This window comes from Pseudomassariella vexata (assembly GCF_002105095.1).
Source record: "Pseudomassariella vexata strain CBS 129021 chromosome Unknown BCR38scaffold_21, whole genome shotgun sequence".
NCBI classification, from domain to species: domain Eukaryota; kingdom Fungi; phylum Ascomycota; class Sordariomycetes; order Amphisphaeriales; family Pseudomassariaceae; genus Pseudomassariella; species Pseudomassariella vexata.
The window spans coordinates 478,491-489,698 of NW_024467976.1; the positions used below are offsets into that span (position 1 = coordinate 478,491).

At 51.1% G+C, this 11,208-nt stretch overlaps 5 protein-coding genes across 5 annotated transcripts; 2 read left to right on the plus strand and 3 right to left on the minus strand.

Moving 5' to 3' along the window:
- Positions 1–2,187: 2,187 nt before the first annotated feature.
- On the minus strand, positions 2,188–3,622 carry BCR38DRAFT_113381 (WD40-repeat-containing domain protein). The gene is made up of 4 exons (XM_040853400.1): positions 3,462–3,622; positions 3,370–3,406; positions 2,683–3,270; positions 2,188–2,597 (listed from the first exon to the last, which is right to left on the minus strand). The coding sequence occupies exons 1-4, from the start codon at positions 3,462–3,464 to the stop codon at positions 2,227–2,229; spliced, it is 999 nt and encodes a 332-aa protein (XP_040710442.1). The 5' UTR covers positions 3,465–3,622; the 3' UTR covers positions 2,188–2,226.
- Position 3,623: 1 nt separating this feature from the next.
- Positions 3,624–4,527, minus strand: BCR38DRAFT_113392 (ribosomal L32p family protein). The gene is made up of 3 exons (XM_040853401.1): positions 4,416–4,527; positions 3,906–4,268; positions 3,624–3,856 (listed from the first exon to the last, which is right to left on the minus strand). Exons 2-3 carry the CDS (start codon positions 4,261–4,263, stop codon positions 3,810–3,812), a joined length of 405 nt encoding a protein of 134 aa, XP_040710443.1. The 5' UTR covers positions 4,264–4,268; positions 4,416–4,527; the 3' UTR covers positions 3,624–3,809.
- Positions 4,528–4,702: 175 nt separating this feature from the next.
- On the plus strand, positions 4,703–6,643 carry BCR38DRAFT_450471 (Septin-type guanine nucleotide-binding (G) domain-containing protein). Its single transcript, XM_040861381.1, has 3 exons — positions 4,703–5,100; positions 5,199–5,761; positions 5,817–6,643. The coding sequence occupies exons 1-3, from the start codon at positions 4,989–4,991 to the stop codon at positions 6,144–6,146; spliced, it is 1,005 nt and encodes a 334-aa protein (XP_040710444.1). The 5' UTR covers positions 4,703–4,988; the 3' UTR covers positions 6,147–6,643.
- Positions 6,644–7,069: 426 nt separating this feature from the next.
- On the minus strand, positions 7,070–7,672 carry BCR38DRAFT_414288 (guanylate kinase; the record flags this gene model as incomplete). Its single annotated transcript, XM_040858922.1, has 1 exon — positions 7,070–7,672. One exon carries the CDS (start codon positions 7,670–7,672, stop codon positions 7,070–7,072), a length of 603 nt encoding a protein of 200 aa, XP_040710445.1.
- Positions 7,673–9,286: 1,614 nt separating this feature from the next.
- Positions 9,287–11,114, plus strand: BCR38DRAFT_461535 (beta-glucanosyltransferase gel2; the record flags this gene model as incomplete). Its single annotated transcript, XM_040862538.1, has 3 exons — positions 9,287–9,292; positions 9,578–10,958; positions 11,095–11,114. 3 exons carry the CDS (start codon positions 9,287–9,289, stop codon positions 11,112–11,114), a joined length of 1,407 nt encoding a protein of 468 aa, XP_040710446.1.
- Between the last annotated feature and the right edge of the window lie 94 nt (positions 11,115–11,208).

The following is an 11,208-nucleotide window of genomic DNA, read 5'->3' on the forward strand; positions in this document are numbered from 1 at the left end:
AAATGTAAAGGTATTCCGCATAACTACCCCAGCGGAGTATATGCTATAAATTCAGATAATACAGGATACCTCCCAATATGACCGTGATGGTTATTTGTTTACAATGACTGCTGCATGAAGCTGAAGTGATAACGAAGCCGAGCCCCTATACCCGGTGTTTGAACTCTTGCGGCTGCTTGGTCTGACCGGCATCATTTCTTGTAATAGGGTCTTAGGATATGAATTACGCCATTATGGTCAAACTGCTGTCCACCCATGATATACAAAGACAGCCTTATGCAACATACTCTACATTATCTTTATAGAACTAATCAAGTGCATTAATGCTCAAACTGTTTCCAGCCCATAGTGTTGACACAAGATTGCGAGACTATCCACATCTTAATCAGCACATATTGGCATAACCCTTAAAGCCCACTTTCCCAAGCATTAATATAGTTAGCGGAACTAACCAGCGCAGTATACTGAGGTGCGCCATGTTTGGATTGGGTACTATATCGGAGGTTGAAGTGGCATCAGTACTACAACTTGTGAGAAGGACCTTTCCGAAGGGAGCGGGTGGAGTGTTAACTTTTGGTGTGGTAAGTAACTAATTTCACCTATTTTCTTGTCCTTATGAGGAAGGCGATCGATGGCTAATTATAATCGCGCAGGCTGGGAACGTCGATTGAGTCAGCGCCGTCGTCGATAACCTCAAGATATGCAGTCATCTTGCCAACGTCGGCGACTGCAAGACTCTCGTTATCCATCCCTGAATCACGACAAACCAGCAATTCTTGGATGAGAAGATCAATGGAGGTGTCACAAGTAAGATGTCCCAGTACATCGATTGAAGGCTCTGATAATACTAGTTACTGACTTACCGTGATACACACAACCGGTCTTTTATGCATAAGTATGGGCATCGAAGACTTCGAAGACATTAAACGCGAATTTGAGCAGGCTTTCGCGACCGCGAAGCTGAAGCCCGCCGAGAAGATGGACGGAGACCCGTTCGAGAAGGCGATTAAACTCGTGAGTGGCGGTTTGATTGAACCTGATGGTTGGTGAATCTTTTCAATCAATTGCTTTGACATCACATAATATTCTCTGTTGAAACAGAACAGCATCTTAAGCCTCGCCCTGGAATGGATGCAGTAACAAGTTGTGTTGTCATCGCTGGATTAAAGTAAGTAAGTCCTTTGCTACATACAATAGCTAAAGGCTACTGAACTCACTACCCACTTGGATGACTTATCTGAATACTCGTCTGCATTCATTTCAGGAGGGGTGTAAGGTGCAAGAATATGATTTGCCTACATTCGTCACACACATTTGAAGGAACTTCGAGAGTTGGCCTGAACTGCAGCCTCTTGGCCCATGGTGAAAGTTTAATAATTACGTTAAAATGAGAGTACAAGCTGAATAACTAGATCCGTTTATAGGCTAGTAAGTCGTGTATGAGACAATTGGGATTCGAAGCCAAGAGTAAGCTGGTCACTGTAGCACTGTATTGCTGGCCCGCGTACAATTTGTCCTCATTAGCTGTTTTTGGAGATATACAACGATGACGTGTCTATTATATTGCATGTTGAAGACGTTAACATATTATGGCGATTGCCAATAAGTCTGAAGCCTCTATTAACTGGTACTACCCCGAGGTTTAGTGAAATAGATATTAGCTCAATATCTAACCTGCTTGGGGCATATCTACCAGCCGATGTTCAAACTTCCTGCTGGGTTACGCCATGGAAGCTTTCCTGGCATAGCAAGCCTTGTTACTCTTGCTACACTTGCTCACTGGCATATGGTACAAGCTCTGCTGTTCTGTAGACGGATTGTTACGCGTGTAATGGGCTTTCAACGATAAATTGGTGTTCTGTGCCGAGCTAAGGGAAGTTGCGACTTGAGTAGTTTATCCACCACACTTTGGGCACCACCCAAGCTGGGAATCTCGTTCTATCATGATGAACCTCATATGGCAAGCAAGTGGGGGTATTTCGATTCACCCAAGATGGACAGGTCAATAAAAATTTTTGTTCATGTTTACTTTGTTTGCAAATACCAGCAAATGTCCACAATTCCCTTGCCCGACTGTCAACGCCTATCCAGCAAATGCAACAACAAAGGACACCTAGTGTTGGAGGCACACGTTCAACGAAGCCACTAAGCATTGGCCTATCGAGGACGAGTATCCCCTTAACATCTATAGACAACCATCCCTCTTCCAACCCCAAAATTCGTCACTTACGAGCCAGTCGCCTCACGGTAGAATGTAATACTTCTGTGGGCCCCTGCCGTGCAGAATATCTCATTGCGTCCCGTCTTAGGAAGCCACTTGACACTCCATAGCGCCTTCTCCGTCTCGCTGTGCGTAGCCACACATGCTGACCGCTCAATGGACCATACTTTGACTTTACCATCGAAGGCGCCGCTCAGAAGGTACTCGCCGGTGTCGCTCCAGTCAATACAGGTTATCCAAGCGGCATGACCCGTCAAGTTGCCCACGTGCTCGCCGTGTTTCATGTCGTAGAGTGCAATTAGCCCTGCGTCGCCTGCAGCTGCGAGCAGGGTGCCAGCCGGAGAGAAGGAGACGGCGCGGACGGGTTTGACGAGGCCTGTCGTTAGTGTTAGCGAGAGATTAGGTAGAGAATAGTCGGCTACAAGTGTCGGTCAGGTTGTAGAAGGATGGCAAAGGCTTACCAGCAAGAGAGTACTGAATCTTGCCCGTGTCATTGTTGAACACGTAGATATTGCCACTCTGATGTCCACTCGCCGTATACTTCCCGTCTCTACTCAGGTCCACACACATGCCAAAGGTGCCCGTACCTGCGCTCCCCGTCTCATACTCCTGGATCTTGGTGCCCTTCGGACTGCTCGTGTCCCAAACATTGATGCGTCCATCGTACGTTGTAGCCGCCAAGTACTGGCCATCCTCACTCAGCGCAATTGCCCAGACCTCACCAGCAGCTTTGCCTTTACTGCTATTCTGTGCATTGCCGTTACTCGCGGACCTGGATGTGTCGATCTCGCCGAACAGCTCCCAGTCACCCGATCCCGTCTCGGATAGCTTCCAGACCTTGAGGTCGCCGCCAAAGCCGGCGGATGCGAATACTTTTCCGGAACGAGAGGCGACCAAGTGGTGGCAGCCAAGTTGGTGCGCGAGGGAGAGGGATTGCACGAGGGGGTATTCGGGTTGGGTTGTGGAGTGGACGTGGAGGGTGGAGGAGCCCGAGGCGGAGAGAAGGGCGGTCGGGGTAGCGGCAAGAGAGAAGATGTCGGTTATGTGGGCTGCGGCAGGTTAGCATCGAGGCTAAGGAGGCAATTGAGGTCCAGAGATGGAGCTTCGTGAGCTTCCAGACCAGGAGGGTGGAATGGAGCGGATCTGACCATTCTCCACGCTATGCGTGGTTAAATATTGTTTAGACTATGCGCATCTTAGTATTTCAAAAGCTTCAAATTATTGTATCCCGGTTACTCACCATCGTCACCGAGCCATGTACATGCGCTCTGTTTTGGTAGTCGCGATTTGGAGATGCGTCGATGTTGAAGATTAAGGCTCTGGTGGGGTTGATCCAGGCACGGTGAGAAATGATTGCGTCGCCGAAGAAAAAGGCTACAACCGCACAAAGACGAACAACACCCGACTCGGGAACACCAGCAATTGATGATATAAGTCATGATATACGCAGATTGACACAGTTTATACAATCCCCCATTTGAGCAGGAAGCCGCTCACCACCGACCTTAAACGCCTACTCAATGCAAATCCCGACTTCTTCTAAGGCTGATATCTTTACATATACCCGTAGGCTCGCTTGCCAACACGACTAATCCCCGTATTGCTTCGATGTATTCGGGAACATGCCCTGGATTTCTTCAACCTTGTTAGCTCGCAATCAGCAAGACAGGGTGGTGAGACGTACTACCCATGCAATGGGGGCACAATGTGTGCATCTTTTTGGTTTGTCCACAAGCCGGGCACTTGTTCAAGGCAGTTACATCCTTCAATGCCTTGCCTGCCATTTGCCTATGTCTTTTCTTCATGTGTGATGTCTTCTTCTTAGGCACTGCCTTCAGTATGCCATCCCAAATTTCGCCTAGAAAACCAGGTATGGTCTGGAGCGCCGCGGGGATAGCAACCGCCAGCTGCGGTATTGACGGCAAGGACTGTTGGCCGAACCATACGCTCGTGCGGAAGGGCGAAGCATAGGTCGTCGATGCTAGGCGAGGGAAGAGGGACGAGACTGCTGAGGCCATTCGGAGCTGCTGGATGGCAGCCATCGTGACTTAAGGTGTTGTCAACTTTCGAGGCTGACGCTGTCGCAAACGTCTTGGATGCTACAATTGAAAACAAGAACAGTCCCCGAATTTAGAAATGGGTTCGGGCCTCAGGCTAGAAGCCTATCGAGAGTGATTCAACGCGGTAATCGTACCTGATCGACTAGCATTCGTAACTGCAAAGGCACGCTTTGATGCGCAGTCTTGACCTCGGGATCGTGTATCAAGAGCTTGGCACCAAAAAGTTTCAAGTCCATCAAATCCAATTGCCCAAAGCTCAGCAATCAAATCAATCTCAATGGGCCCATCGTTGTCAACGGCACAACCCCAGACCGACGAGGTGCACAGACAGGTTCCAGCCAATCAGAGTGGCTTGCCAACCCCTTTCCCCTTTCCTAGCACTGAGACCCCCAACCCGACTTGCCGACTTTGCATTTGTTGCTGCTGCTCCTGCCTCACGGAAATTATTGTTTGGCAGGCAAGAGCAGTTCGACGAAGACCAGATCCCTCCATCCACAAGAGACGACTAAGCCCAATCTCTCTTTCTCCCCTTCTCCTTCACCAGCATCAGCAACGTCGACACTCTCTTCATCAACTCCCGTACTCTTTCTCGCTCATACCGTGCCTACAGTTGTTGCCCTTGGGCCGTTTCTTGGATTAGGAACATCACACTACAACGTGTTGGACTTCATCCATAAAACAACCACATCACCACCCCAGTCAGCATAATGGCCGCCCCTACCGTCTACCCTAACAGCCACGTCGGTTTCGACAGCATCACCTCCCAGATTGAGCGCAAGCTCTTGAAGCGTGGTTTCCAGTTCAATGTCATCTGCGTTGGTGAGTACGACCGACTCCTGGCCCGTCGCGTCGCGAGCAAACTTGTTCTCTACACCAATGCTTAACGGGATACTAACCCGCCTTGTTTTAATCTACAGGCCAAACCGGTCTCGGCAAGTCGACTTTGATCAACACCATCTTTGCCTCGCACCTGATCGACTCCAAGGGTCGTCTTGTGCCCGACGAGCCCGTTCGAGCCACCACCGAGATCCACCCTGTGTCGCACATCATCGAGGAGAACGGTGTCCGTCTGCGATTGAACATCGTCGATACTCCCGGCTACGGTGACCTGGTCAACAACGACCGCTGCTGGGATCCTATCGTCAAGTACATCAAGGATCAACACTCCGCTTACCTGCGCAAAGAGCTCACGGCACAGCGAGAGCGATACATCCAAGACACCCGCATCCACTGCTGCCTGTTCTTTATCCAGCCCTCGGGCCACTCGCTCAAGCCAATTGACATTGTTGTCCTGAAGAAGCTCTCGGATGTTGTCAATGTTGTGCCTGTTATTGCCAAGGCCGATTCTCTGACCCTGGAAGAGCGACAAGCCTTCAAGGAGCGCATCAAGGAGGAGTTTGCTTTCCACAACTTAAAGATGTACCCATACGACAACGAGGAGCTCGATGATGAGGAGCGCGCTATTAACACCCAGATCAAGGTTAGCATTGACCCGCCCCTTTTACCACAGATTTCAACGGCTAACTCCAGGACAGAGCCTCGTACCCTTCGCCGTGGTGGGCTCGGAGAAGTCTATCATTGTCAACGGACAGCAAGTTCGCGGACGCCAGAACCGATGGGGCGTCATCAACGTTGAGGACGAGAACCACTGCGAATTCGTCTACCTGCGGAACTTCCTGCTCCGAACGCACCTTCAGGATCTGATCGAGACAACATCCCAGATCCACTACGAGACCTTCCGCGCGAAGCAACTGCTCGCGCTGAAGGAGAGCAGTGCCCAGGGCCACGGCAGCCGCCCGATAAGCCCAGCGGCCGACCGGGAGCTTAGCCGAAACTCTCAACGAATGACCATGAACGGCTACTAAATCCGAGGATCGGTGGTATGGCTTTTCGTTCCGAGTGGCGTAACAAGACGACTACCACGGCTGTCTTGCACAACGCTAAATTCACATTACCCCCAATCCACCTTTATGACTATATTTAGTGCCTCTAGATGGCCCACGTGCAAAGACCAGGAGAGAGAAACATTCCCAGTTCTAGAAAACGGAATCAATAAACTCCTCATTCATATACCAAGAGCTGGGGAAAGTGGCGCTGTTGAGGAGGGCTGGAGACGAAGTTCGAGATCTCAACGGCCAGCCGAACGAATGCGTTTGGCCTAATTAGGGTCGTTCGAGTCTTGTTGTGTTATGTGTTGGGAAAACAGGCAAAACAAGCAATATTTTACTCTGACTTCATTGAGGAAGAGTGACACTCGGCAGTTATTATTATTTCCTTTTAGTATTTGCGGAAGCTTTTCTTCATTTCCATACCCTGTTGAAGTTTAATTGAGACCAAGTCGAAAGCCTAAGTTAGATCTTGCCTCATTGAAGTGAAGTGAAGTGTCTATTCCCTATCAAGCCTCCGGTTTCCCGGTGTCTCATGGTGTATCCTTTGGCGACACTGAATCGTGGAGTTCTGTCACGAGGTCATGCGCTTCGCATTCACCTTGTATATAGATGACGAAATCCAAATTTATTCTATCCCAGCCGCCAAGTATCTAAGATGTAAAGAGGAGCTCTTTCTGTTGTGCCCACATCAAACTCTAGCAATGCCTCGGTTCTGTCTTTCTGTGCCAAACATGAATTCCTCATCATGGCAGCCGTCCTCTCGTGCCAAAGGTACAATCTCTCTCTCCCGTCCCAGGACCTGAGCGGATGCGACATGCAACACCTTTTCGACGCTTGATCATCTCCCCTGGACGTGCCAACTCCCGGCTCCAAGCCATCATATCAGCCGACGCGTCGCCCTACTGCGCCCCAGCGCCCTGACCGTAAACATAGTCATAAAGCTCCTGGTACGCCTTCTCCAGATCATCATTCACAATCATCTTATCATGCGGCGACTCCGGCGAGTCCGCATACTCAAGCTCGATCCTGGCCTGCTTCAAACGCTTCTGCACCGCCTCCTCGTCCTCGGTGCCTCGACCCCTGAGTCGCTGCTCCAGCGCCTCCCACGAGGGCGGCTTGATGAAGACAAATCGCGCGGGAACCCCCGAGGCCTTAATCTGCTTCACGCCCTCCATCTCGATATCAAGCACAGTCACCAAGCCCTTGGCTTCCTGCTCCGCGATCGTGGCTTTGCTGGTGCCGTAGCGGTTGCTCCCGAACTGAGCGTGCTCGACGAATCCGTCTCGGCTGATTAGATCTTCGAACTCGGACATGGTCACGAAGAAATAGTGCTGCCCGTGCTGTTCGCCATCACGCGGCTTACGGGTTGTGTGAGATACGGAGAGGGTGAATTGGTTTGGGTTGCGAGTGAAGAGCAGGTTGTACAGCGTGCCTTTGCCTACGCCGCTGGGGCCCGAGATGACGAGGGGTCGGCGGTCTTGCGGGGGTTGGGTCGGCGCCATAGTGCTGGTGAACGGCCGTTGTCGTTGGATGGGCCGAGTCCTAAAAGAGGGAAAAGCAGTGCCAAATGGTTTAGTAGTAGAGCCTCCGAGATGTCGTCGGAGCGCGGATAGCATTCGGTGGCCGTGAACTTTACGGGCGCGGAGCTGGCGTTGACTCGAGACCGGCGAATGTTAGGGCCAAGTGTCGGAGAGGTGGACACATCTGGTGGCAAAATTTCTCGCCCATGTCATGCTCCAATGGGGGAGGTGACAAGGAGCAAGGAACTTAATATTAAATATTAGCGGGGCTAATTTGACTCCGGCGGGCCATTCAGGTACTCTGTCTGGGGTGCCGCCTTTCATTCCGGCAGGGTTCGTTTGTCAGAATAGCAATTCAGGGGCTGTTTGAATTGCGATTATCCGACTCGTGTCCCCCGTGAGCATGGAGAGCGTTTCATATTCCCGCGAAAGGCACAGAAAATTGAGTTGGACATGGGGACAGTTGTGACGTCGTGCTTCATTAGGGAATTCATGTGAAATGTTGCAGATCAACGGCTGTAGGCTGGGATCTTCGGTAGGACGAGAGCACGGCAAGAAGTGGTGTTGAAACTGCAAACATAGAAACTATTGTACTACCGTATTGACAAGAAAGCTGGGGTGCTATTTTGGTTACACCGAAGCGGCCCCTCTAAGGATGAGATTCGACTGATGGGTCTGAGTAAGCTAGAAAGTCTCGTATAAATCCATCTCGTATTAGCCGTAGCATCGTGAAATGCCCAGCATTGAGTGATAAGGTCCAAGATAATGCGTAGAAACAGAAGTACATACAAAACCAATGATAGGTTAACGGAGGGGGTGAGAATTTACAGCAAGCACCCGTTGAAGATCATAAAGTCTCACGAGCGCTCTTGCCCTTGCATGAAGTTGTATCGGATTGTCACCCCTGTCAGCCAATCAACTTGTCTACCTTCAACCTAGGTACGGATTGTTTGAGGAAGAGCAACGGAATTCCTCCAGTAGTGAGAATAATAAGTACTAAACCAAAAAGAAGGAAGCCAAACATCATTCCACGTGCTTGTCAAACCTCACCATCTTCGTTGCCAAGGGTTTTATACCAGGAATATGACCCCGTTGCCCAGGATCTGCCCAGACGACATCGTGTACATCCCACTGAGTTATTCTGTAGCATTTGCGTAGGAACAGTAGTGATTGCCATTCACTCGGCGGCGCTAGTCAAAGTGCGACATTTCTCTTCCTCCACAGTTGCACCCACCCTGGTAGGGCCTATCTCTCTTACTTACCCATCAGCCAGGCCCTCATCTGACGCTTTAAGGCCTGCTCCCTCCTTCTCCGTTTGTAGTTCGTTGTACATCACTCCTTCACTCTTTGTTCTTGGTACGGTTCTCTCGGTATCCTTCTTTCCCCATTTTGGAAGTCACACTCATTGGCATTTGCCACTACAAATTTTCCGCTTCCCGTCGTTCTCTCGCATACTTTTAATCGCCAGCGTCCCATTTTGGAGCCTGATCATCAACCCCGACGAACTACTGCGCAAATACCATCTTGGAGCGTCTTGCAAAAAGCAATTGGAAGAAAACGCGATCTTGAATATAATCACTTGTGCAGGACATCAGTATGCTCGTATGTCTCGCTCATCTTCAATTGCTCATATCAACACCGTTGGGGAAGAGACGCACGCTCTGCAGCCAAAGGACTGGCGCGGGTCGATCAATTGGAGAAGCCGTGCGACGCGATGGCCACGGGTGCAACATGATCGACTTGTGCCGAATAAATCTGGGGCGTGTTAAGCGTCCCGGAACCTTGGCACTGCTCGCTCTCCCAGCCAGTAGTTGGGTTTCACTATGGAATTCATTACCTCTGTGAATAAATGCGATGGTGATCATACACTAACATTGACCATTCTAGATCGAATCTGCGCTCGTCGCCTTCGGCGCCACCCTCGCGGGCGCCGTGACCTCTCTCGAGGTCCAGGGCAGCCAGTTTATCAACCCCACGACGCAGACTGCCTTCCAGATTGTCGGCATGGCGTACCAGATCGGTGGAAGCGCAGGTTACGACCCTAGCAACAACAAGGACCCTCTGTCCGATGGCGAGGTTTGCAAGCGAGATGCCGCCCTCATGCAGGTCCTTGGTGTCAACGCTATCCGCGTCTACAACCTGGACCCCAACTTGAACCACGACGAATGTGCCAGCGTTTTCAATGCCGCCGGCATGTACATGATCATTGACGTCAACTCCCCTCTGTCCGGCGAGTCGCTCAACAGCGCTGCTCCCTGGGAGTCGTACTACGACACCTACCTCAACCGAACCTTTGCCATTGTTGAGGCCTTCAAGTCGTACCCCAACACTCTGGGCTTCTTCGCCGGTAACGAGGTCATCGACTCGGTCAAGACTGGCGCTACTGTTCCTCCCTATGTTCGTGCTGTCACGCGCGACCTGAAGAACTACATCAAGAAGAACTCTGACCGCAGCATCCCCGTCGGCTACTCTGCCGCTGACGTCCGTTCCGTTCTCGAGGACAGCTGGAACTACTTCGCGTGCTCCATCGAGGGCGAGGAGGATGATATGTCTCGCGCCGATATGTTCGCCCTCAACAGTTACTCGTGGTGTGGCGACAGCAGCTTCACCGAGTCCGGCTATGATCAGTTGGTCGCCATGTTCGAGGGTACCTCGGTGCCGATCTTTTACTCCGAGTTTGGCTGCAACACTCCATCTCCTCGCGTCTTCACCGAGATTCCCGTCATCTATGGTGACCAAATGACCCCAGTCTTCAGTGGTGGCGTTGTTTACGAATACGCCCAGGAGGCGAACAACTACGGTCTTGCTGATATTGCCAACGAGGGCAACCAGAGTGTCACACTTCGGTCTGATTTTGCTACCCTCCAGGAGCAGTACGCCAAGCTGGACTGGACCTCGATCCAGAGTGCCGCGATCAGCACAAGCAACGTCACCATTCCTACTTGCTCTAAGAGCCTGATCTCAGGCGATGGCTTCAACAACAACTTCACCTTACCTGCCCTGCCTTCTGGTGTTCAGGACATCATTGATAACGGTGTCAGCCCCAAGCCCACTGGCAAGATCATCTCGATCTCCGACTACAGTGTTCAGTACACCATTACGGATGCCAGCGGCTCCACCCTGGAAGTGTCTGTCAAGCCTCTTGCCGACGACGCTACCAACACTCCCGGAAGCAACGATGCGACCACTGGCAACAGCACTGGCACCAGCACAGGCAGCAGCTCTACCGCATCGGCGAGCAGCCCTGCCGTCCGCACCGTCGGTGGTGGTGTGCCAGCTTCTGCTGCCATTGTGCCCATTGTTGTTGCTCTGTCCTTCATGGCCGGATTCCGCATGATTTAGAAGAGGAATAGCATATCTCTGTGGTGGTTGCGGCGTGTTGGTGATAGCTTGAAGAACTATAGTTGTCCGGTCTAATGTATGAGGGCACCGGTGGAAGGTTACGATATGTATTTGATGCCCAAAAATGGGGAGTCTGTCCGGTGAACTTCTCAGCGAGTAAAATTACTCCCGGAAAT

Excerpts from the sequence above, each read along its gene's own strand:
- BCR38DRAFT_113381 (XM_040853400.1), bottom strand. Across the intron at positions 3,271-3,369 it reads CACGCATAGCGTGGAGAATG|CCCACATAACCGACATCTTC; the intron begins GTCAGATCCGCT and ends AACCTGCCGCAG. Across the intron at positions 2,598-2,682 it reads GATTCAGTACTCTCTTGCTG|GCCTCGTCAAACCCGTCCGC; the intron begins GTAAGCCTTTGC and ends CACTAACGACAG.
- BCR38DRAFT_113392 (XM_040853401.1), bottom strand. The coding sequence starts at position 4,263 with ATGGCTGCCATCCAGCAGCTCCGAATGGCCTCAGCAGTCTCGTCCCTC. Across the intron at positions 3,857-3,905 it reads GTGCCCCCATTGCATGGGTA|AAATCCAGGGCATGTTCCCG; the intron begins GTACGTCTCACC and ends ACAAGGTTGAAG.
- BCR38DRAFT_450471 (XM_040861381.1), top strand. The coding sequence starts at position 4,989 with ATGGCCGCCCCTACCGTCTACCCTAACAGCCACGTCGGTTTCGACAGC. Across the intron at positions 5,101-5,198 it reads GTTCAATGTCATCTGCGTTG|GCCAAACCGGTCTCGGCAAG; the intron begins GTGAGTACGACC and ends TTTAATCTACAG. Across the intron at positions 5,762-5,816 it reads CTATTAACACCCAGATCAAG|AGCCTCGTACCCTTCGCCGT; the intron begins GTTAGCATTGAC and ends ACTCCAGGACAG.